The sequence below is a fragment of the Notamacropus eugenii genome, chromosome 1, assembly GCF_028372415.1.
Source record: "Notamacropus eugenii isolate mMacEug1 chromosome 1, mMacEug1.pri_v2, whole genome shotgun sequence".
Lineage (NCBI taxonomy): Eukaryota > Metazoa > Chordata > Mammalia > Diprotodontia > Macropodidae > Notamacropus > Notamacropus eugenii.
This window is the reverse complement of record NC_092872.1, coordinates 91339326-91365289: the sequence shown is the minus strand read 5'-3', so window position 1 is coordinate 91365289 and position 25964 is coordinate 91339326. Positions and strand designations below refer to the sequence as shown.

General features: G+C 38.0%; 1 protein-coding gene across 4 annotated transcripts in view; it reads left to right on the top strand.

The window, feature by feature from the left end:
- LITAF (lipopolysaccharide induced TNF factor) overlaps positions 1–16926 on the top strand; it is a 42142-nt gene extending 25216 nt beyond the window's left edge. For 2 of the 4 annotated variants that reach the window (XM_072609389.1, XM_072609371.1), the window contains 4 exons: positions 5117–5166; positions 8219–8428; positions 11279–11435; positions 14485–16926. In XM_072609389.1, the coding sequence (XP_072465490.1) occupies positions 8224–8428; positions 11279–11435; positions 14485–14593 (471 nt within the window). In that variant the 5' untranslated portion in view covers positions 5117–5166; positions 8219–8223 and the 3' untranslated portion in view covers positions 14594–16926. The remainder of the gene's footprint in view (positions 1–5116; positions 5167–8218; positions 8429–11278; positions 11436–14484) is intronic. The other 2 variants (XM_072609363.1, XM_072609378.1) reach the window with 1 other exon arrangement.
- The last annotated feature ends 9038 nt before the right edge of the window (positions 16927–25964 follow it).

The window sequence follows — 25964 nt, the reverse complement described above, 5'->3', positions numbered from 1 at the left end:
GCCAATGTCACCGGACGGCAGAGCGTATGGGAAGGGAAGAGTCACAAATGGGTGGGCTAAGATAGTAAGAAAACTGGAAGCTAGTAGACTAATATTAACCTGGAAAGAACTCCTTATACAGTTTTCATATGACAAGGTTTAAAATCTACCTATTGCCTTCTTCTGGGCAATTTGTTTGTCACTGTGATGTGACATCTCAAATGTAATAATGTAATGTAAAAATATAATATATGTAATAAATGTAATATGTCTTCCAGTTGTAGAGTGCTTTAAACTTTACAAAATATAGGATGTTCTCGTGTTATAAGTTATTAAATTATTAATTAATTAAAACTGCTCTAAGACTTTGGTAACACTTTGTACTCCCCCCCCCCCCCCCAAAAAAAAAAAAACAACCATTGCGGATAGATAGTATCTCATTATCTCTATTTTACTGATGGGACTGGGCTGGTATTTGAACCAGGTCTTCTGATTTGAAGTCTGGGGCACTACATCATGTCTCTCGATGGTGCTTTACATGTGGTCCCACAAGGCTGAAAGTACAGCTAGACCATTTGAGATATTAGTGAAAAAATAGTAATGATTTATGCATACACAAATTAAGTCAGTGGTTGATTCTTGCGCTTATATATCTTTTAAAAATGTATTACAAATCTAGTGACCATTAAACTCAAATAATAACTAGAGAAAAGATTATCCATTGTAAATTTTGTCATGCCTTCACAGTGTGAGGCAGCACTGCAAACAGCAGTATTTTTTAAAATATATTTTAGTTATAGATACTAATCAGATGACATATTTGATCATGTGTGTGGCATGTGAGATGAATCACTGGTCTTGAAAAAGATGGTCTAGATACCGCAAGGCCAGAAATTGGACTTTTGGCATTTCTATCCATTGGAATGTAACTCTGAACTTAGAAATAAGGTTTGTTAACTGTTTCCCCACTTCACTGGCTATCTCCTATCCCTAGAATCTGTTAAATGAGGAGCATAGTTGTCAGAAAGCACATACATACACTTGACTCCCTAGTAAGGGAATAAAGTAACTTTTAGGCCTTATATTATTGATCTAGGATTATGCATAATATTAATAATATTTACAAATTTGTATTCATTAGGCATCTTCAATTGTTCCTGGGTTATAATAGCAAGCAGATAAGAAACTGTTCAACGTGGCATGATGGGAAGGACAGATGCCGAAATTAACACAATGAAAAGTAATGGTAGAGTGGCACAATGTTGAATTTCTAACACTCTTTCCATTGACAAATATGTCTACTCAGGTTTGAGTAGAAAATTTGTCATTAAAGAGACAAAGAATCACCAAGTGAAGAATGGTAATTGGGGAAGATTACAGCCAAGGGACAACCGCTGGACATTGTTCCCCCCTTTTATTAGCTCCTAAGGGCGTTGCTGTATTATAGCATAATACAGTACATTGACTGGTTTGTTATGATTAATCAAAAGTCAACGAAAGGTGAAATTATGTTTAATACATTTTTATTTAATAAGGTAAGGGAAGAATAAACTATATTTCAAAATGCTTAAATGTGTTAGCTTCAGTTATTGGGGGAAAATAGCCAACCAGAACACCTCATTCCCCAGTAGTGCTGGATAAAAGAAGGATTATTAAAATTACTGTGACTATATCTGTAGTATTCAGGTAAGCAGCTATTTGTAGCTTGCCATAAGAATCAAAATTTAAGAAAATTATCACTGGGCTAAATGTTGAGACTTAGGAATCATAATTTTAGAGCTAAAAGGGATCTTTAAAAATCATTTGGCCAATCGTTACAGAAGTGGAAATTGAGGCTCAGAAAAGTGAGGGAAATGGCTTAGTCACATAGCTAGTTAGTAAGATGAGTTAGGATTAGAAGCAAGGTTCTGTGACTGCATTCCTGCCCAGTCAGTATGAATTTCAATAAAGGTCTTACCAAGTCTTACATTTTCCTGTGTTCCATGATGCCGCACTGTTTACCATGAATTTCTCTTACTTTCTATTTCTGTTGCTAAGGGTCAGATTTAAAAATACAAACAATTTAAATTTGCTCAAAGATTCCTTAGCTGCTTTTTAGAATATATAGGAAATAGCTAATAAAATAATGCTACCAAGATAACGAAAACAAAACTTCCTGCTTTTAGCATACTTTGGCAGAAAGGTGAAAAGAGGGTGGGAAATTGAGCAAAAGCATTACTTAAAATGGACAATTCATTCCTGGTGCCCTTCTGGGCGGCCTAACTTAATAACAAAATCAAACAACTTGAGAATGAGACATCAACCTCAAAGCTTCTTGTTTCTGTGGTGACTGAGACCCTGCTGTCTTTGGTCTGTGACCAAAATGTCCAATTCCTTCTTTAGAAATGTCTTCCATTTATTTGTATGTAATTGGGGAGGGAAATAAAATATTTTAATAAAAAATTTAAGAAGAAAAGTCTTCCATTTAAGGTCATTTCCATCCTAACAAAAGGCCAATGAGAAGTTTAAACTTGACTCCTGCATTGCAATTTCTGTTCAACTCAGAAAACTTTCCATAGATTTTAGCTATATTAAGTATTTAATATGTATACTGTTGAAATTCTTGTGGTAGGATGTGTTGATGGTGGTGGATTCTCTGCTTTTCATGCAGTTTTAGGTAGAAGCTCTGAATCACAGGCAGAGCCTTGGATGTTATTATTGCTATCCTTGGTTTCAGGTGGGATGAGAAAGGAGGCTGGTTATAGGACTTCCTGGACAAAGATCGGTTTGTATGGGCTAGAATAAAGACCTTTAGTTCAAGTAAAAGCAGCTTTTCCTGCTTGTAGGCAAAGAGAAAGTTCTACATTCCTTAGGAAAACAAAGTTTCAGTTACCAGTAGGGTATGTGGACCCTTCTGAACTCTTACTTTCCCATGATAATGGCAAAAACACAAATATTGAATTATTAGCCTTTAAATGTCTTCAGAAACCATATCTTAAAATTCCTGCAGATGGGGTCCTAATTCTTTGGTCAGTAAAATGTGATAGATACTCTGAGTTTATGTAACAAGAAGTAAAGATTTTAAAAACTGATCTAGAGAACCTTTCCCTCATTAGCTCTTCATTTTTCATTTAGCCATATAAATAAGGACAACATAAAGTCATTGCTGTTTAGAGAGCTGGAAAGCTGAAAAAGTTATATTTTAACCACTTTTGGCACACAGGATTTACTTTCATCCTGATATGTGTCTGTTTGCCTTAAAATGAGTGGTACATTTAAAAATCTTATTTTTATTGATAACTTGGTAATCATTTCCAAATATATTCTTTGCTGGCAACACACACACACACACACACACACACACATACACGTGCGCGCACACACACACACACACACACACACATGCTTTGTAACGTAAGATTCAAGAAGGGACAGAAAGCGGTTTAGCAGAACCAATGTACACCTCATCTGTGTCTGTATGTGCAACATTCCTCATTCATTCTCTTTCACCTTTGTACAAAAGGTGGGGGGAGAGGTTTCTCAACAAAAGCAAAGTTTGGTATTATAATGATACAGTGTTTAGTTGTTATTGATTTTCCCATCCTTGTTTGTCATAGGATTGTAGATTTAAACTTTGGAAGGGACCTTAGTGGTCTTTTACTTCTGATTTTACAGATGAGGAAAATGGGGCTCCGAAAAGTTAAATGACTTTCTCCAGGGTTACAGTTAGTAAGTATCTGATGGGGTAGTAGTGTACCTCAAGTCTTCCTAACTCTACCTCTGTATTACACTGGTGTTTTCATTTACATATATATATTTTCATTTACATATGTATATATACATATATGTGTGTGTGTGTGGTTTTTGTTGTTCTGCTACACTGAATTGTTTTACATAAGGCTTCCCATACTTCTTAATTCTCTATTTTCGTCATTTCTAATGGCACAGTAGAATTCTACTACATTCATGTGTCATAATTTGTTTATCCATTCCCCAGTGGTAAAGGTGGTACATTTGTAAAAGATCTTCTCCTCCTTCATTCTGTCCTTTCAGCTTCTGATTGTCCAATCTTGTAATTTTAAACATTGAATGTTAATAGTAAGTCTCTTCAACAAATCTCTCTGACTCATAGTTTAATTAAAAAAAAAAGTGTGTGTGTATATGGGAGAAGCCCTGAGTCCTTGAAGTTCAGCAAAGGATGTAAATTACTTCAAAGAATCACAGTGATGACTTTGTTGAAAATATAAGCACCAAAAAGGAAGTGATAGAAGCAATTGTTGAGGAGTTTTTAGTGCCACCTGTAACTAGACTTCAGCTAATTTCTGTGTAATGAATTCTTTGATTCTTCCAGTTAAAGACCATGGCCTGTGTGACTAACATCCTCTAACTGGCTTCTTCCCTTTTTGCATCTTTCCACTCATGTGTCATAGGAAGTTGATAATGATTTGACGTTAAAAAGACTTTCTTATAGTCATGGTCATATGATATGCCACCCTTTGCCCCATCTGGGAGCCAGTGGACACAGGGTGGTGGTAGCCAGATATTGGAAAATGAGAGAAAATGTAGATTAAAATAACTGTCTATATAAAGTGAAACAGGGCCCCATGACCATGGAATCTCTCACACATTCTTTTATTGACTTCTGCTGGAAGCAGGTACTGAATAATTCTAACCAGGTATGCCCTGCCCATTTTTTTTTTTAAGGCACACAAAGGATGGTACTGTCTACTAATCAAGCTGCTTTATGGTTCAGCTAACAAAGTCTTGGACAAGAACACACTCTGTTTACAAATTGTAATTCTAGCCACCTGGTTTGTTTGAAAAAAAAGAAAATGTTTCCCCTCTTCCTCAAAAAAGGAATGTGTGTGCTGGATGCATTTGTATTTCCTTTTAAAAATTGAGAAAATTTTTATATAATAAAAAATTACTTCCTTTTCATTTTGTTTACTAAATAAAGACGTTGGAGTAGCATAAATGGGAAATTCAGTGGAGCTAGAAGTTCCTAAATATTTTAAAGAAAGTTTAAATATTGGTTTATTACTGAAGCGAAGAAAAAGATATTTATATAAAGTTTTGGTTGGTATTTCCCCTTGGCCTTTTGGGCTAGATGTTGGTTAATGTGGGTCATTTATTCCATCTATCTTTTTCATATCCACAGGTCTGGGGGAGGGACATCAAATCATCACTTGAGCCGTCTCATCTCTGAAGGCAAGACTGAACTCAAGTTATTCTCAGAAATTGCTAGTCCATTACTCAGTAATCACGTATTAATTAAGTGCCTAGAATAATCTAGATAAACTAGAATAAATACCTGGTTAATCCCGAGGGAACACAAAAATAAGTTGTCCTTGGCGTCAGGGCATTTACATTACGCTGTGAACTGACACATTTATACGTATGAGATGACAGCATGAATACTTACAAATATATGCAAACTAAAAGACAATGTAATTTGAGGGGGAAGGCATGTGACTGCTTTAAGGATCGGGAGAGGCCTCCTAAGGGTGGTATCAAAACTGAGCTTAGATGGAAAATAGAGATTTTTAGAAGTGCAGAGATAAGAGAGAGAATGTGAAAACAAGCATGGACAGATTGTGTAAAGGTTACAGAGTTGTGGGTGTCATATGTGAAGGAACAGTAAGAAGACCTGTTTGGACCATAGAGTCAGTGAAGAGGAATAGTATATTCTAAGCCTGGAAAGACAGACCAACAGGAACTGACTTGTAAAGAATTTCAAATGCCAAGTAGAGGAGTTTGTATTTGATCCTAAAGGCTGTGTGTGTGTGTGTGTGTGTGTGTGTGTGTGTGTGTGTGTGTGTGTGTGTGTGTGTGTGTGTGTGTACCACCAGGGCTTTCATAAGCTCTTTGAAAGAAGGAACTGTTGCCTTTTTTGTGAAGGACAGTGAGTGACATAGGACAGGTAAATTAATAAATACTTGTTAATTAAGGTGTAGTGGATAGAGAGCAGGTCTCTGAACCCAGAAGACCTAGTTTCAAGTATTGCTTCTGACATACTGGCTGTCTTACCCTGGGTCAATCAAATCTCAGTGCTCTAGGGTTGACTCTTCTGTGAAGGCAAACTGGGCCATTTTTTGGTCTCAATTCTTACTTATCTTTTAACTACTGAATGGGCTTTGCCTCAGACAGACTGGGACCTGAGAAAGACCTTAGCTTAAAAAGGCCAAGGTCTCCCACTGCATTGGGGTCCACCAACAGCCATCTTGACTGACCTATATCTTGCCTTTGGACTCTGATGACTCTGGAAGAGAGACAGAGGCTCTTGATTTTGCACAACTCTGCCAAGCTTAAATCCCATTCACTTGCAAGTCAAGACATTGCCTTCCTGATAATTTCTTTGAGACAAGCAACAGCAGTGAGCTCTAGGAACTCGTTAAAACTGCAAATTTCAGGGAATGTGCTGACTTGCATTGGAAGAGGGAGTTTCCTTGTCTAGGAATTCCCCTATTATCAGTGAAATCACAGATCCAATCCTTTTCCCTATTCCCAATTGATTGAGCAGGAGAGCGGCATGATAAGATCTTTGATTTAGGAAAATCACTTAGTAGCAGTGTGGAGGTAGGGTAAGATTTGAGAGGGAGACCTATTGCAATAATCCAGCCAAGAGGTGAGGAGAGCCTGAACTGGGGTGGCAATTGTATAAACTGAGAGCAAGGGATGCAAGAGATACTTGGGGGGAGACTTGGTGACTCAGTGGGTGGATATTTGATGTGATAGGGAGGAGTCAAGGATAACTTCAAGGTTGTAAATCATGCCCTTGACAGAAATAAGGACAGCCAGAAGAGAGAGATGAGTTTGTAGGGAAAAAGAGAATGAATTCTGTTGGGCAGGTAATGAATCTGAGATGCCTCTGGGACATAGAACTAGAAAAGTCTGATTTTATTGTCTTTAGTTGTATCTGATAAGCCACTGGTGATGAGGGAGATGAATCCAGGAAACAGACCAGGGCTATACATCTCTACATCTTTGAAGCATCCACTTAGATGATAATTGAATTGGAGCTGGCCAAGTCACTGAGAGTGTTTGTCCCTTGGCCCCAGGATAGAGCCTTGGGAACCTATGGGAAGGGAAGTGGTTCTAGAGGAAGATACAGGGAAGGAGACTGAGAAGAGTTGTTGGATAAGAAAACATACAGAAAGGGCAATGTCACAAAAACTCAGTGAGGAAACAATATTTCCCTGGGAGACTTTCCTGTAGGGGGTCCTAACCTTTTTTTTTTTTGGTCTCAGAATAGTGATTTTAGATGCCTAAAATGAAATACATAAGATTACAAGGTAAATAGCTAACATTTATATAGTTCCTACTATGTGTTAGGCACTGTGTTAAGAGCTCTACAACGCATCTCATTTGGTCCTTACAACAACATTGGGAGGCAGGTGCTCATTATTATCCTCATTTTAAAACTGAGGAAACTGAGGAAAACAGGTTAAGTGACTTGCCCGGGGTCACACTGATAGTAACTGTCTGAGGTCAGATTTGAACACAGGTCTTCCTGAGGGTAGCCCCTGTAATGTCTCAACTGCACTACCTAGATAGCTGAATTATATTGAAATAGTTATAAAAATATTTTTAAAATTATGGTGTAGTGACAAATGCTTCTTTATTCATGCATTAAATAACAAGACCCTATATTTAAATATAGGCAAATTAAAGTTTAAAGATAGTCTTAGCTTGAATCAGCACATTAAACTATGGGGTGGTCTTTGGCAAGGTAACGTGAATGTCAGGTTGGCTATTCAATCAGTTTTCAGCTATAATAGGATATGGAAACATCTGTAATTTCCTTTGATGATAAAGTCAGAGGTGTTGGCGATACTCCTGCTGATTATTTATATTCATAATGAAGGAAATGCTAAATTTCAGTTAGACGTTAGTAAAAATCATGGTGTAATTTTTTTTCTCATCCATTCCCTTAAATTTCCCACCTATAACAGGTTAAGAACCCTTTCTTCAGAGAGTAGTCAGCCATCACTAAGATGCAGGGGAGACATGAGGACTGAGAAAGGGATCTGGTAATTAAGAGACCATTAATAACTCAGGAGATAGCAATTTCATTTGAGGGTTGAGCTCAGAAGCCAGACTACGATGGAAGGAGAGGAAGAGTGAAATTGCGGCGGTAATTGTAGACAAATGGTGGAGTAGTGGTGGTGGGTCTGAGTAATGCTAAGTACAGAGCCTTGCACCATAGCATGAAACAAATGGTTGTTGAGTAGAAGAATAACTTTTTCTAATTTTATTTTAGATAAAATGTCAGCTCCAGGACCACATAACATTCCAGGAGCATCAGCTCCAAACGCTCCTCCTTCCTATGAAGAGACAATGGCTATCAACAGTCATTTTCCTACTCCTCCCCCTGGATCTATACCAGGAGTAGTGCCAGGTGCAGACGGGAAGGGTATGAATCCTCCTGCATACTATTCTCAGCCTTTGCCAGTTCCAAATCCTAATGCAAGTAAGTGATTGACTTAACCTGGTTGTTTATAACCCTTTCCTTAGCCATATGGTTTCTTTCTTCAGGCTTTTTTGTTAGTTTTAGTCATTTTCAGTAGCGTTTGACTTTTCATGGCCCCATTTGGGGTTTTCTTGGCGAAGATGCTAGAGTGGTTGACCATATCCTTCTCCAGACCATTTTACAGATGAGGCTAACAGGGCTAAGTGACTTAACCTAGGATCTATCAATTAGCTAATCTGTCAATCAATCAATTTACTGAGCACCTTGCTATGTGCCAGACAGACATAGGGCATGTAGATGGTGCAGTGGATAGAGACTTATCTTCCTGTGTTCAAATTTGGTCTCAGAGACTTGCTACCTGTGTGACCCTGGGCAAGTCACCAGCTCGCCTCAGTTTCCTCATCTGTAAAATGAAGCTGGAGAAGGAAATGGCAGACCATTCCAGTGTGTTTGCCAAAAACCAAACCTAAATGGAGATTGAGAAGAGTCAGATACGATGAAACAATAACAACAAAATGTGCCAGACATTTACCAAAGTAAGAATATTCCCTGCCCTCAAGGAGTTTATATTCTACTGGAGGGCATTGTAATATATTCATTAATAAGTAAAGGTATATATACAAAATAAATATGCAAGTTTTTTGGGGGGAGAGGGAGAGATCATCTATCCTGGAATGTTAGAAACAACTATTTCCTTAAAGAATCTGATCTCTTTGGTTCTGTCCATGGATATTTTGTTTAACTTTATGGGTTTACTCGGACTTTATCATTAGGGTCCTGTTGACTCTGTATTTATATACTGTCAGAGTATATGAAATAGGGTAGATTGAGTATCTCTCTTTATACTGTAAATCAGGCTGATTTCACAGCCCATCACAGGACCTAACCTGCTGTTGGTAAACCCAGGATAATTTTCAGGGTGGGGATGGCAGTTGGAGGGGCCACCACGAATTGTGGTTATATGTGGCCATGGAAACTGAAGAAAAAAAAACAGGGGTGGGAGCAGTTGTGGCCTAAGAATGAGTGAGCTGGAGCCCTTGGAACCAGCATGCATTGCTGTACACACGGACAAAATTTGCTTTGTCCCCCCTCCTCTTCTGCTTCTATACCTGCCATCTCATCTGGGCTGTCTTAGGTATGTAATTAGTTAATGCTTAGAGCCCTCTAGCTGTGTTATTTTTAACCTCCCTTGTCTATCTCTTGAGGCTGAAATGAATTCTTTTGGGGGGTGTGTGTCAGAAGGGGAGCAGACCTGTGTAGGAAATGTCCAGTATAGAAACACCCTCCACAGATCCAGATTGGCAGTTTTTAATTTTCGAGAATTGCCTGGGGGCACAGAGAGGTTTCAGTGACTCATCTGACAACTAGTATGTATTTAGAGGAATGAGCTAAACCTAGGTCTTCCTGATACCAGGCTGGCCCTCTAACCACTATACCACACTCCATCCTTGAAAGGAACAGGAAAATAATTTTATGTTATTTTAGGCCACAACTGTTGCCTTTATGTACTTTTTTTTCTCTGTGTGATACTTTTAAAAATTATGTAAATCCTGTATTATTGCCAAATAGTTCTCTATTAAATTTAAAAAAAATTATTATCTTGTGACATCTGAGGTCCCTTCCAATTCTTTCTTTGTTATACCATTATCCTAAATATCAAAAAGGATAGTTTTTGAATAATTTCTTTTTCTTTCCTGCAGGGAGATTTTATTTCCATTATTATTTGGATCTTTTAGTTTTAGGAGTTTTTGAGGTCTCCTCCAACTTCTAATCTCTGATCCTATGGTGCTGTGATCCTATGTCTCTACCACATACATTGGATATTGAAATACCAGTCAACTCAACATCATAGGAAAGAATTTCCTGACAGTGATTGGTGTTAGATACAAAACATTTACTGTGCTACTAAAAACCAGAAAGAGAAGCTTGGTCCTCTTGGGTTGGAGAGAGGGGAGAAGATGGATTTTTCTTCAGAGACTTTTATTTGATTAAAAGTTAGAAATGAAAACCAAGAGTATATACATTTTTCTTTTCTGCCTGCTTCCCAGTTTAGGAAAAAACTACCAGCATTTTAACATTCCCATTACCTTTTCTCAGCTCCGACCCAAAGGGCCATGAGCTGCTGAGTGGTCTGTAAGTGGGTTTTGGTGATATTTGAGCTGTAACTTGATCATTTAGGTGAATGTTGATAAATGTGCTTGGTTTCTTACTTAGTCCACTGGTTTGCCTTTTAGTAATTACCAATTGACTGTATAGGAGGAGCAAAAAATGGAAGAATGAATTGTATTTCTATAAAGCTTCTTAAAATGTTGTTTTTCTTATTTTACCACCTACTGGACACACTTAAATTTCCAGAATTGTCCCTTAGGGCCAGCAAGATTATAGATTAAATAATGCTCATTGACAATATGACTGTTAGCAACTCTACTTCCCTGGGTCTCATTATACTTGTCAGTAAAATGGGGAGATGAGAGTCATAGTTGCTGAGATCCTTTTCAGCTCTTGGTCTTTGATGTTATGACTGTTATTTTGATTATTCATCCACTTTTTTCACCATCTATTGTGTTCATTGCCTCTTTATGAGAAGTTGTAGGAGTCAAATGCCATGAGTTTGAGATGGCCTCCTTCTTCCCTGACCATATGGCAAGTAACTTTATCCTTCTCAGCCAAGCTTCCTTATCTCCAAAATGGGGCTACTAATAATTTTTGCCCTACCTATCTCATAGAATTGCTGAGAAGGAAATGAGATAGCGGTTTGACATATTGCTTTATAATGTGAATGGCAAACAAATTAAACTATTAATTTTAATAATGATGATCTAAGAAGCACTGCTCTCTCTTTCTAATCAGTTGCAGTTCAGACGGTGTACGTGCAGCAGCCTGTCTCCTTTTTTGACCGTCCCATCCAGATGTGCTGTCCTTCATGTAACAAGATGATAGTGACCAATCTGTCCTATAATGCAGGAGCCCTAACTTGGCTTTCTTGTGGAAGCCTTTGCTTACTGGGGTGAGTTGATAAACTTCTTGTATCTTATCCTAAGAATATGATTTGACATTCTGGTAGGGGTAAGCAGGAGAAACCTGAAGGTGTCTGTCTGGGGTACTACCTCCATGCAGCTGGACAAGGGAGAATTTTCTGTCCCTGTGTTCAGGGACATATTTGTCTGGAGTTCTTCTGGTCACCCCTGCTATATGTATATATATCACATTTATTCCTCTTCAGATAAGAAATAATCAGGAAGTCTAGATTTCATAAATTCTTTTGCTTTCTTGGTAAAATTATTCAACTACATTTGCCAACAAGTTTTATAGTAGTTTCTGTTATGCTGAGTATTATCCTTAGAGCAAGGGTTCTTCATCTGGGATCTGTGACATTTAAAAAAAATAGATAGCTATATTCAATATACTGATAACTGTTTCAAAATAACTGGTTTCTTTTGTAGTTCTATGTATTAAATCTTATGCATTTAAAAAAATCATTCTGAGAAGGGATCCATAGGCTTCATGAAACTGGCAAAGGGACCATATCTCACATACACACACACACACACACACACACACACACACACACACACACACACACACACACACACACACAACTTAAGAACCCTTGCCATAGAGAATTTTTCTTTAACTTGGAATTTGGGTTGGTTTTTTTGGTGTGGCATGAATACCAGTATTCACTTAAATATACAGGGTGTCCAAAAATTTTTAGTGCAGTTTGAAGCTATTAAAGTTTTTTTTTTTTAATTTACCAACTGTTGGGACATCTTGTATGGCTGAATCTGTGATTTAATTGGTGTAAGGGAACTCCCTATGAGGAAACTAGCAATTGAAATTAGAGATTGCTATACCACTTACCTGTCTGTAACTATTAGTATCCCTGGCTGGACTTTCTTTCTGACTCTGAGGCCAGTTTGTTATCTATTATATCACATTACCTTTCAACACAATGGAAGGTTTGGGGATGCAGATTTATATTAAAAATACTTTTCTATCAATCTCTTCAAAACATCTTGCACTATTATAAATTTAAGTTTTTTTCTCTTATCAACTAAGGTGGATGCATGAAATCCGTCTGGACTTGGGGTGGTGTGGTTAAATTCGTAGTCATTACTGGTTTGTGAGAGTGTTTGGAAAAGTCATTATTTTGACCCACTCCCAAAGCAGGGAGCATCATTTAATTCTTGGCTATATGTGAAACTCGAGTGACCTTGAGCCATTCAAATACTTAGCTACCTCATGTTTCAGTTTTTCTTCCTGTAAATGAATAGTCCTTATACCTTTCCTTCAGAGCCCTAAACAATCACTTTTCTTCACTATTTTTGAGGCAGGTAAAGGATGTGAAGAATATTCCCTTACCCACCTCCAAGAGGAGACGTAGTAATGTACATAAGATGTCTCTGTCTTTGTCTCAACCTCTCCCTTTATCTCTTGTCTCTTTCTGTCTCTGTCAGTATCTGTCTCTCTGTCACACAATGTCTCTCTTAGTCTCTCAGTTTCTCTGTCTCTCTCCGTCTCTGTCTCTGTCTGTCTGTCTCTGTCACACACACACACACACACACACACACACACACACACACACACACACACACACACACACACACACACACACACACACTAAGGACTAAGGCTAGATTTCCTGGTCCTTGGTCCACTATTGCTTCCACCCACTGACTCCACACTGTTGATCGCATGTTTTGAATTCCTTAGGGAGAAAATGCTAAACATCCCTTTTGAGCCTCAGCATCAAAGACTGTTTTAATCTCAGAAAATGCAAAACAATGGCCCCACATATTCAGTTTTAACTTTGACAAGTTCATTAGCTAAATTATCTCCTTAAGAAAAATGATAAATGCATGTGAAAACTAATCTTCATTAAGAGAAATTTTTGGGCGGGTCCGATTCCAGATTATTGCAGTAAATCAGAAACATAATTCCTAATTGGTAGTGGCTATAACGAAGATTATAGCTTCTTAATGTTACAAAGTGTTTTGCTCTCCTATTCTCCTTAAGTCTTCTGACTGCCCTTTCAGATAGGAACTACAAGTATTCTTCCCATTTTATAAATGAAGTAATTGAGACTCAAGAGAATACCTTGCTCAGAATCTTACATCAAGTAGGCACAAGTAGATCAAAGTAGGTGAGCATGGACTCAGACCAAAGATTTTTGATTGTTTTACCTCCAAACCAATAGTGCTTCTTGGTGATACTAACCAATTTCTTTCTAATCCAACTTAATATCACCTTTTAAAATGCTTATGCTAGCAGAGTTTTGCTTTAGTGTTTCTGGTAAGGGCTATAATTAGAATATTAGGGCCCTGAGGGCAGGGCCTTGTAAGTAGTGGGCATTTATAAATACTTGTTGGGTTGAATTGGCTTACAGGTCTTGTCTCTTTTTAGTAATAGTCCACCAGTAAATTATATAAGATTTTTAGAAGGGATTTTGAGAGGCAGTTTGACATAACAGGTAGAGAGATGATCTAAAAGTTAGGTAGATCTATGTTCAACACCTACTTCTAACACTTACTGGCTTTTTCACTTTGGTCAGACTACTTAATTCACCTCAGTACCCCAATCAATTCTCTGAGGCTATGTAAATTGAACAGAATGTGCAATTTACATTAGTAGGAAAAATTCCACTCTCTCCAGAATTATTTGTGGATTTCTTTTACATTGTCAATATCATAAAACGTTATTGAGCCCTTTTTTATGTAGGGACTCAACCCAAGGCTTGGTTTTATGTATGTGTGCATAAAATTATACTTCATTACAGTTGGTTTCTTTTGTATTCCTATATATTCATGAATTCAAAAACATTATTCTCTCAAAATGACCCTTCTGAAGGGGTCGTAGGCTGCACTAGACTGCTAAAGTTATCCATAACACAAGCAAAGTTAAGAACCTTTGTTTTACAAGTAATGCTCTTTTAGGTCTCCACAGAGAAACTGAGATAGAGGCAGTCTCTGGTTATTATAGTTTATATCTGAGACAATTTGTAGGAAGAATCCCTGGGTTGGTTAATCAAGACTTTTTTTCCTTTTCTTTTCTTTCAGATGTATAGCTGGCTGCTGTTTCATTCCGTTTTGTGTGGATGCCCTTCAGGATGTTGATCACTATTGTCCAAATTGCAAAGCTCTTCTTGGTACCTATAAGCGTTTGTAGGACCAAGGCAAATGTGATGAATCTGCCTAAAAAGGTTTGATGGCTTTTCAAGTCCTTCAGAAACTTCACCAAGCCTACCACTGGTGATGGTCTGCCTTTCGGTGGTCAGATTTTTCCAGTGGTCCATTTAAAGGAGAAAATACAAACAAACCAAACCCCCAACAACCTCCAAACCTACGAACGTGGTGTTTGACGGACTTGTAAGGACATACAGAGACATTTCACCTATAGAACATTGGTTTAAGTGTAGTCTGCCTAAGTATGAACCAAAGTCATCCCTGTCTTTGACTGATTGCTGGCTTATTTAAGATTTCATTAGGTGATTATTGATTGGCAGGCGCCTCCTGCCTTCTCTGTTAGCACCTTTGCTGATGGTCTTGACACAGAAGTCATGGGCTGCCTTGGTTTTGAGACTGAACTGACCAGAAAGAGCCTGGACCAATCCATAGTGCCTACAGTTTGCCCTTCCATGGGGCAAAATCTTGGTTTAGAGACCTTAGGAGATGCTAGTCTCAGATACCATTTAATTAGGGACTTTTTATGAGCACAAAAATTCACTTTAACTTTTTTTATTGTTTTATAAAAGGGGAGGGGGGTAAATCTAGTAATTCTTAACACAAGGTGCTTGCTACCAGATACATTTCTTTGAGTTCATGAGAGCTTGTCAGAAGTAGAATTTCTTCTTTATAATTTTCTATTTCCTCAGTTATAGTTGAGTGGCCAGACCTTCAGTACATGAAATGGATGGGTCCCTCTGACCCATTAATTTTCTGGCAACTGAAGATTTTTTGAAAGAAACTTACTTTTGGATTGACTTCTCTTTGTAAATGACTTCAAAGGGAATGCTTATCAGCCCATCTTGAATGACATCTATGAATAATATCATTCTTACATATGCCAGTGTGGCATCTCTTTATACTAAAAACAAATACACAAATCAAAAACACAATCCTACTGCCTTTAATTTGGCTCATCGCAGCTCTCAACAACCTCTGCAATAACATTTTAAAAAATTCAACACTTTTGGATTCTGTTTTTTGAATAAAATATGTGAAAGCATGGCTTTGATTTATAGATAGATCTTATTTTTGGAACCTCTTTACCAAAAGCCTGCATATTGAAGGAGACCTTGTGAACCTGACCTTGTTCAGAGGAATCTTGAATTTACTCTTAGTTTCACAAATCAAATTCATTTCAACACATTGTAAGGCATAACTGTTAAGACTCAGTTATCCAGCTGAGAACCCTCTTGGTTAAGAATTGTATTGTGTTTGAAATCAACATATAAACAGGGATCTGGTTTCAAAATTCCCTCATTCAGTATTCAGTGAAAGCTAAGGAAATATGTGGATAATGTGTCTAAACAGCAGCCCTAAAATGTTGGATGAAAGCTATCTGTTGGTTAAAATTTGTGATAGTTACAGTACTGATAATTAGGATGGTTTATTCTCTTTAAGTGTGGGTAAAATCCCATTTTGTTTCCAAAATGAGATTGTTAAAAGGTATATAGCTCTCTTGAAGTACTTTGGCTTTTATTTACAGTACTTTGGCCTTTTTTAAGTCTTTGATTTACTTAGTGAGCATTTTATAAAAGACTCCTTTGTGGGTTTAGGAAAGGTTTCATGTTATGTTGTAACTGTTGCTTCAAAAAAAAAAAATCAACCCAACACAAGAACCCCAAATCTTTATTAGGCACATGATGGTAGAATATATTTAGTGATTAAAGAGTGCAGACTAGCCTAATGTCCAACAGTGTATTCTTAAAGTCCAGATAAACGATTATGAGAGGCATTCAGTCAGTGAATCAAGTCTACTTATTTGAACTTGTATTTTCTCTCAATGGCACCAAAACTCAAACTAGAATTCTTTTAAACAAAATATACAGAAAATAGAGGAAAAGTATGATTATACTTCCAACAAAATATCATGTATTTGATGGTTAACTGAGATATACCTATACATTCTTAACCATTCATTTACTTTTACCTAAGTATACAGTCATATGGAAGGGTTCAGGAAATTAAGGAACATCATCTCGATGCAGCTTATGTTGTCATGAAAAAATTTATAATTTATAATCTTAAAAACCACTGCTTACTAATACCAGGTGCGTTTAGAATTCTTCCTTTGTTGTGTGGAACTCAAGATGGTGTGTTTCTAGCAGTTTTGTTCAAGTGGTATGTAAAATGGTCTCAGGCTATTGTTGAAATTAATATATGCAAATTCTGTAATGCAGGCACTTTGCATTGTGCATGGAAATGCACTTTGTAGATGGCAAAATGTATAATGTATGTAATTAAAAAATAAAATCCGGCACGTTTTAGGACATTCCATTATCTTGTGCAAAGTTCATATTTATTAATTTTTCGTATGTTTGGAAATACTTGGGTGAGGTAATTTGCAAGAAGTGAATTTAATAGTTTAAAGAGTTTTAAATATACTTGTATCCTAAAGAAAGATTTCAGTTCTTTTCAGGTCACAAGTACCAGAACACCTATACAAAGTTGCGTAGTTGTAGTATTTTTAAAATTATTACATAGGTATCTATTTGCATCTCATTCACTTTCTTTGGGAGGTGTTCAATTTTTGCTGTAACTATTCACATTATATTCTTGTAGTCTATGGCATTTGCCAAGGGAAAATCAGTTCCATAGCGACAGGGACCTTTTGAGTTAGCATCCTGAACATACACACTCTTCAGTTTGTTACAGAGTCATTTAGAAAAGCTATTCTCTTGCTATACTGTAGTCCTCTTTTCAGGGACAACTTTTTGCATAGAGGGTTAAAATACAGTTACAATTTAGTGCACTGAAAACTCCTTCACTGTGTGAATATTACAAATGAACCTCAACATGAGCATATTATTTTCAAAGAAGTTTGTATTTTGAATTCTGCTGATGTTATCTCTCTGTTTATGTTACTAGAAATGTCTGAAAATAATCACCTCTGGTTAGGTTTTTATTTTAGGTAGGAAAATGAATGAATTGAAAGTCACATCTAGAGTTATATATGAAAGAGAAAGAGAATATTACAATTTTTTTCCAAGTAATGTTTTTTAGAGGAAAAACACTCAAAGCTTTTGGAGAATTTAAAAATGTTATTCAGATCCTGGCATATTATTCTTGGTGTATTGATTCCCCTAATCCCCTTGTGCCCTTAGAAGAAGAAGTTTGCTGAGTTCATATGTTCTTCTAAAGCTCTTAGAAAGATGATTCTAAAATTTTGCCAAGCATTTACGAAGCACTCAGTCTGTAACAGGCATGGTTCAGGGTGCCTGGGTCCTGTCCCATAGAAACACAAAGAAGGAAACATAGAGAACATTGCTGGACATCCAGATGTTGGGGCTCAAGAAATTGTTGGGGTTAAAGAAATGCATCTTTTCACCACGTAACAGTGACTAACAGATCCTGGATCATCCTATTTTTGGAGTTCCTTATGCTGACATTGAAAACTGCTTTTTTCATAAATATGTATTGCTCCTGCCTTGTGGAGTTCTGTGTATCTTAAGTACCTGATTATATTCCCCAGGTGTTCTCCTGCCACTAAGCATATGTTCCTGTTCCTTCAGGTGGTGATTATAAAATGCCTATAAATAATTTGGGGAGTTCTTGATGGGTTTTTTTTCTCTCTCTCTAAGGAATAAAATAAATGAATTTTTATGATTGAAATTTATGGCAAGATTCAGTGATGACTGAGACTATATCGTAGCCACACTCTTCTTTTATGATTTCATTTACTTGTACTTATTCCACTCCAGAACATCCAGTTTTATGGTTCCTCATTGCTTATTGAACAAAGTCCAATATCCTTAACAGGAATTCAGTTTATTTTCTAGCTACAACTCATATTTGTGCCTTGTACTAATCATCAGATGCCCTTTTATCCGTCTCTAATGTTATGCCTTCTGTAATCCTGGAGTTCCTAGCCCCCATGCTTTTTTTTTATCCTGTTTCTTTTGTCTGGAAAGTTTTCCCTCTTCCCTATCTGTTAGCTGACATGCTGCCTGTCCTTCATCTGAATAACTGCTTCCTCCAGGTGCCCTTTCTTGACTCTCCTTGACTGGAAATGATTCCTCTGGAGTCTTTAGTTGTGTAAAAGCTTTACTTCTCTGCTGGAGTATAAGCTCTTTGAAGGCAAGCTCCTCTCTCTCAGCGAGGTGACATAGGACATAGGTTTTCCTGATTACAGTTGCAGTGATCTGAGTTCAGAACAGGTCTCAGGCACTTATTAGCTGTGTGATTCTTGGCCAGTCACTTATTTTCTGCTTCCTCATTTTTCTTATCTATAAAATGGGGATGATAATAGCACCTACCTTCCAAGGATATTGTGAAGATCAAATGAGATAATATTTATAAAGTGCTTCGCAACCTTAAAGTGCTACATAAGTGCTATAATTTTTATTTATAATTCTATTTTATTTATGTAATGTATATTATATCATAATTATATATCTATATACAATATTTTGTTTGTAATAATTATTATCATGGCATTTTGTCCTATTACTTCCTGGCAGATAGAGGGAAAAGAGAAGAAATCGTGTCAGTCAGATTTTATATTCTTGGGCTCAAATATCGCTGCAGACATTGAATGGAGTCATGAAATTAAAAGACACTTGCTCCTTGGAAGGAAAGTTATGGTGAATCTGGACAGTCTACTTAAAAAGCAGCGACATCACCTTGCTGATGAAGGTCCATATAACCAAACCTATGGTTTTTCCAGTAGTAATGTATGGTGTGAGTATTGGACTATACGGAAAGCTGAGTGCTGCAGAAATGACACTTTTGAATTGTGCTGGAGAAGATTTTTAAGAGTTCCTTGGGCAGCATGGAAGTCAAATTGGTCAATAGATACTTATTAATTCAGACTATTATTGGAAGGACAGATGCTGAACCTTAAATACTTTGGCAACATGATAAGAAGACAGGATTCATTGAAAAAGACCCTGATGTGAGGAAAGATTAAAGGCAAAAGGAGAAGGAGACAGTAAAAAGTGAGCTGGATAGATGGTGTCATGGAAGTAACAAGCAGGAGCTTGGATGGACCTTGGGAGAGAGTGGAGGATGGAAGGGCATGGGTCCATGGAGTCATGAAGAGTTGGACACAATTAAATGACTTAATGGCAACAACAGCAAAGCTTTCCTTCGTGCCTAGCTTAGCATAGTCAGGTCCTGAATGTTGCTGAGGGTCATTAAACATTTGTTGGACTGAAGCAACATAAAATGAAAGCACTTGAATGATGTCATCACAATCCCAACTTGGCTTCATTCCTAAATTTAAGGAATGTTGGCTTTTTGTAGTGTTACACTGGGAGGGAGTTCTCAAGAATGACTTTGTTTCCAATAAGCAGTTATTTTCCTACAAGTCTGGACCCAGGTACACACCTGTATTCTAAGTGTTTGGCCATCTGATTTTAAAACAAACACCTTGAGGGTTAGTCAGAAAGATTGGCAAGTGTGCCAAGAAGATTTACGATTAATCCTCACCCCGTTGCCTTTGGGGTTTTAAGTCTAGGTTCCTTCCAGCTCTAAATCTATGGTATTATCAAATTGTGTATCTCAGGTATGAAAATGACAAAAATATAATCTACTCTAGCATTTTCATTCCCTGGTATTTATAATGTAATTGCATATTCTTTGTTTGGATCCAGAATCACTATAGGAGACTGTCAACTTCAACTCAAGACCTTCAATAAGGACTTTTGGCAAAAGGAAACATTTTAAAAAATAGAAATAGGAAAATTTCCATCACAGCTTGACAGATGTAGAGTGTGGAGGAACTTAGAGGTCATCTAACCCCATCCCTTTGTTTTTACAGATGAGAAAAATGATAGGTTAATCAATTGCCCTACAGCTCCACTAACCGTCCCCTCTTCTGAACATGTGTTGTCTTCCCTGTTAGAATATAAACCCTTTGAGGGCCAGAACTGTCTCTTTTGTATTTGTATCCCTAGTGCTTTGCACAGTGCCTAGCACATAGTAAACATTCATTGAAATGAGAGTCAGAGATGGTAAACAACTTGCCCAAACTTAGGTAAATAATAGATAACAGGTTTTGAATTGAGATTCTACACTGTATTGGGAAGTCCTGTCTTTCTGTGTGTACAGAAAAACACAGTTCAGGGATGGGGAAAGTTTTTTGGCCTAGGGTTCAAAAGATTCCAGTGGCCTGTCAATGAAGTGTATGCATGGGGTTGACTTGCTGGGAGGTGGGTGCTTTGTGAAAGCCATTGAGAAGTTAGCTGTCTCAGTTTAGGTCAGAAAGTATAAAGCTGGGGTCTGTAAATTGGTTAAAATTTTTTGATAATTTTCAACATAGTTCCCTTTCGAATGCTATGTATTTTATTTTGCATTTATAAACATTCCAAGAAGGGGTCTGTAGGTTTCTCCAGACTGTCAAAGGTCTCTGTGACAAAAAAGGGTAAGATTTCTAGGGTAAAGGGTTGGGGTGGTGGTGGTAAGGGAGGAGATTTAAATGGGGTTTCTGGGAGAAGGATCATGCGTAGAGGGCACTTGTGCAGAGTCCATCAGGTTTTTACCAACCAACATCAATTATCACTCATATTCCCAGCCTCTGGTGATAAATTACAGATGAAGAGAAGCTATAATGGTTCTTGGTCTATACCTAATACCACAACAGAGTATTTTGTGTTATATACAAATGTGTTTGTATAAAACATTTTTATGACATTATTGATGTCTAAAATTAAAATACTAGAAAAGGTTTCATTGACTCTATGGGGAGAGGAAGAAATTCTTTTGTTTTCATGGCTGAGCTCTTAATATTGCATAATGCACAAATTGTAGTGATAAGTTAAAGCAGTAGCTTCTAGAAGGAAAGAAACAAGCGTTTACTAAACATCTATGTACGTGCTAGGCACTGTGCTTGCTAAATGCTTTACAAATACCTCATTTGAGCCTCAGAACACCTCCCTCAGAGGGAGCTGTTATCCTTATTCTCAATTCACTGTTGAGGAAACTGAGGCAAATAGAAGTTAACTTACTTGCCCAGGGTGACATAGCTTTTAAATGTTTAAGGTTGAATTTGAACTCAGGACTTCCTGACTGCAGATACAGCACTCTATCCACTGTGCTGCCTAACTGCCTGTGAAAACATTTAACTTGCCATTAAAATATAGCCCATTATCCCACTGGATCCAAAGAGGTTTTTATTTTTCTAGCTATTCTTGTTCTTGTTCAGTTGTTTTCTCCAACTTTTGACCCATTTGGGGTTTTCTTGGCAAAGATACTGGAATAGTTTGCCATTTCTTTCTCCAGCTCATTTTACAGATGAGGAAACTGAGGAAAACAAGGTTAGGTCACTTGCCTAGAGTCACAAAGCTAGTAACTATCTGAGGCCAGATTTGAGCTCTGGAAGATGAGTCTTCTTTACTCCTACTGAGCCATCTAGCTGCCTTGTGATCTATTCTGTGATGTTTCTAACCATTGCCAGTTCTAACTTTTTCAGAGTTTCAACTACTTCTAAGAACTGGGAGTAAGATGATAGGTCAATGATTATGTGTTTTCCCGCCTTCTTCTCTGAAGCTGTGCTTGATTGCATTAATTTAACTTCCTGTGTAGAGCTTTTGTTTTTTACCTCTTTTTTTCCTCTTCCATCTTATTACCTGGATCAAATCAACTCTTAACTTTATATGTGCTGTCCAAGCTTCTACAATGTGTGTGTGTGTGTGTGTGTGTGTGTGTGTGTGTGTGATTCCAAGTTAACATGAGCAATTCCCTTAGCCTTAACTCAACTCCACTGAGCATTACTTTTCTTCCACTCCTTGGGTGCCCTACTCCTTATTCCTGCCATAGTGGGTCAGTTGTGTGTATAAATGACTCAGTTTGTTTGACCTTAGACCATTAAGCTTCTGGCACTGCTTCCCACTAGGGAAGTAGGTTATTTGTGTGTAGCAAATGCATTTTGTTTCTGATGATGATTTTCACATTAATAGTTGCCTGTTTCAGTGAAAAGTTGAATGTCACTTCTTTGTAAAAATTTTTAAAAACATTTTTCAATGAATAAAAATAGATTTTCTCGGGGGTGGAGCCAAGATGGCGGAGTAGAGAGACGCACATACACATAGCTCCGAACCCACAACCCATAGAACAACTACAAAGAAGTAACTCATGGCGAATTCTGCACCCAGAGGCCACAGAACATTGGAGCGAGGGAGATTTCTGTTCCGGAGAGACCTGCAAACCTCTCGCAAAAGGTCCTTCGCGCTGCTGACTAGGCGCCGGGACTGGGAGCTGAGTACAGCCCTGCCGCGGCCGCGGCACCAAGAGGAAAAGATCCAAGCGGGCTTCAGGGACGGGATCTCCAGCGGCCGCACAAATCCCTCCACCCACAGGTGACGGGGGTCGGTGAGAGAGTCTCTTTGGCGGGTCGAGGGGGGAGTGGGGTGCCACCATGGCTCAGGCCCCCTCGGGAGACAGAAGCTGAGGGGCGGCGGCAGACCGGGGCTCCGCAAACAGGCAGGAACCTGGATCCATTGTTGAAGGTCTGTGCATAAACTCCCTGAGGGAACTGAGCCCGTGAGGTGGCCCTGCCCTCACCTGAGCATCTGAACTTAATCTCACACTGAATAGCAGCCCTGCCCCCGCCTAAAGCCCTGAGGCTGGAAGCAGCATTTGAATCTCAGACCTCAAACGCTGGCTGGGAGGATCAGGAGGCGAGGTGGGTGTGAGGAAAATATTCAGAGGTCAAGTCACTGGCTGGGAAAATGCCCAGAAAAGGGAAAAGAAATAGGACTATAGAAGGTTACTTTCTTGGTGAACAGGCATTTCCTCCCTTCCTTTCTGATGAGGAAGAACAATGCTTACCATCAGGCAAAGACACAGAAATCAAGGCTTCTGCATCCCAGCCCACCCAATGGGCTCAGGCCATGGAAGAGCTCAAAAAGAATTTTGAAAATCAAGTTAGAGAGGTGGAGGAAAAGCTGGGAAGAGAAATGAGAGACATGAAGTCAATGCATGAACAGCAAATCAGCTCCCTGCTAAAGGAGACCCAAAAAAATGTTGAAGAAAATAACACCTTGAAAACTAGCCTAACTCAATTGACAAAAGAGGTTCAAAAAGCCAATGAGGAGAAGAATGCTTTCAAAAGCAGAATTAGCCAAATGGAAAAGGAGATTCAAAAGCTCACTGAAGAAAATAGTTCTTTCAAAATTAGAATGGCACAGATGGAGGCTAAGGACTTTATGAGAAACCAAGAAATCACAGAACAAAGCCAGAAGAATGGAAAAATGGAAGATAATGTGAAATATCTCATTGGAAAAACAACTGACCTGGAAAATAGATCCAGGAGAGACAATTTAAAAATTATGGGACTACCTGAAAGCCATGATCAAAAGAAGAGCCTAGACATCATCTTTCATGAAATTATCAAGGAAAACTGCGCTGAGATTCTAGAACCAGAGGGCAAAATAAATATTCAAGGAATCTACAGAACACCACCTGAAAGAGATCCAAAAAGAGAAACTCCTAGGAACATTGTGGCCAAATTCCAGAGTTCCCAGGTCAAAGAGAAAATATTGCAAGCAGCTAGAAAGAAACAATTCAAGTATTGTGGAAATACAATCAGGATAACACAAGATCTAGCAGCTTCTACATTAAGGGATCGAAGGGCATGGAATAGGATATTCCAGAAGTCAAAGGAACTAGGACTAAAACCAAGAATCACCTACCCAGCAAAACTGAGTATAATACTTCAGGGGAAAAATTGGTCTTTCAATGAAATAGAGGATTTTCAAGCATTCTTGATGAAAAGACCAGAGCTGAAAAGAAAATTTGACTTCCAAACACAAGAATGAAGAGAACCATGAAAAGGTGAACAGCAAGGAGAAGTCATAAGGGACTTACTAGAGTTGAACTGTTTGTATTCCTACATGGAAAGACAATATTTGTAACTCTTGAAACTTTTCAGTATCTGGGTACTGGGTGGGATTACACACACACACATGCACACACACATAGAGACAGAGTGCACAGAGTGAATTGAAGAGGATGGGATCATATCTTAAAAAAATGAAATCAAGCAGTGAGAGAGAAATATATTGGGAGGAGAAAGGGAGAAATGGAATGGGGCAAATTATCTCTCATAAAAGAGGCAAGCAAAAGACTTATTAGTGGAGGGATAAAGAGGGGAGGTGAGAGAAAAACATTAAGTTTACTCTCATCACATTCCACTAAAGGAAAGAATAAAATGCACACTCATTTTGGTATGAAAACCTATCTTACAATACAGGAAAGTGGGGGATAAGGGGATAAGCAGGGTGGGGGAGATGATAGAAGGGAGGGCATGGGGAGGAGAATGCAATTCGAGGTCGACACTCATGGGGAGGGATAGGATCAAAAGAGAATAGAAGTAATGGGGGACAGGATAGGATGGAGGGAAATATAGTTAGTCCTATACAACACAACTATTATGGAAGTCATTTGCAAAACTACACAGATTTGGCCTATATTGAATTGCTTGCCTTCCAAAGGGAAGGGGTGGAGAGGGAGGGAGGTAAAGAAGTTGGAACTCAAAGTGTTAGGATCAACTGTCGAGTAATGTTCTTGCCACTAGGAAATAAGAAATACAGGTAAAGGGGTATAGAAAGCTATCTGGCCCTACAGGACAAAAGAGAAGATGGAGACAAGGGCAGAGAGGGATGATAGAAGAGAGAGCAGATTGGTCATAGGGGCAATTAGAATGCTTGGTGTTTGGGGGGGGAGGGGATAAAAGGGGAGAAAATTTGTAACCCAAAATTTTGTGAAAATGAATGTTAAAAGTTAAATTAAAAAAAATGAAAGGTTTTATTAAAACTTTTAAAAAGGAAAAAAAATAGATTTTCTCTATCCTCCCCCTCCCCATTAAAAAAGAAAAGAAAAATTCTTGTAAAAGTATATATAGTTAAGCTAAACAAATTTCCACATTGGCTATGTATGAAAAAAATGTTTCATTCTACCCTTTGAGTCCATCACTTCCATGTTAGGAAGTGGATAGAATGTTTCGTCATACATTTTCTGGAACTGTGGTTGGTCCTTGCCATGATCAGAATTACTGAGATGCCTCTCTCTTTTCAGTGTTCCAAACAGTCCCTTCACTCCCAGTTTGACACCTGGTAATACTGATACTATTCTAAATCTGGCACAAATGATTTGATGTGTAATAAAGTAGATACAGTATCTCTTTCAATTTTCAAATGCATAAATAAATTTGTACAACAACTTCACAGGAAGACAGTCGATCCAAATTTAGCTCCCTCCCTAACTTAGTTCTCAGAAGCTTGTGGTCAGAAGTGCTATTCAGTATTTGACTGAAAGTAGTCTCATGTTTTACCATCTCACCACCATGACCATCAGGTCTTTGACTGCCAGTAATT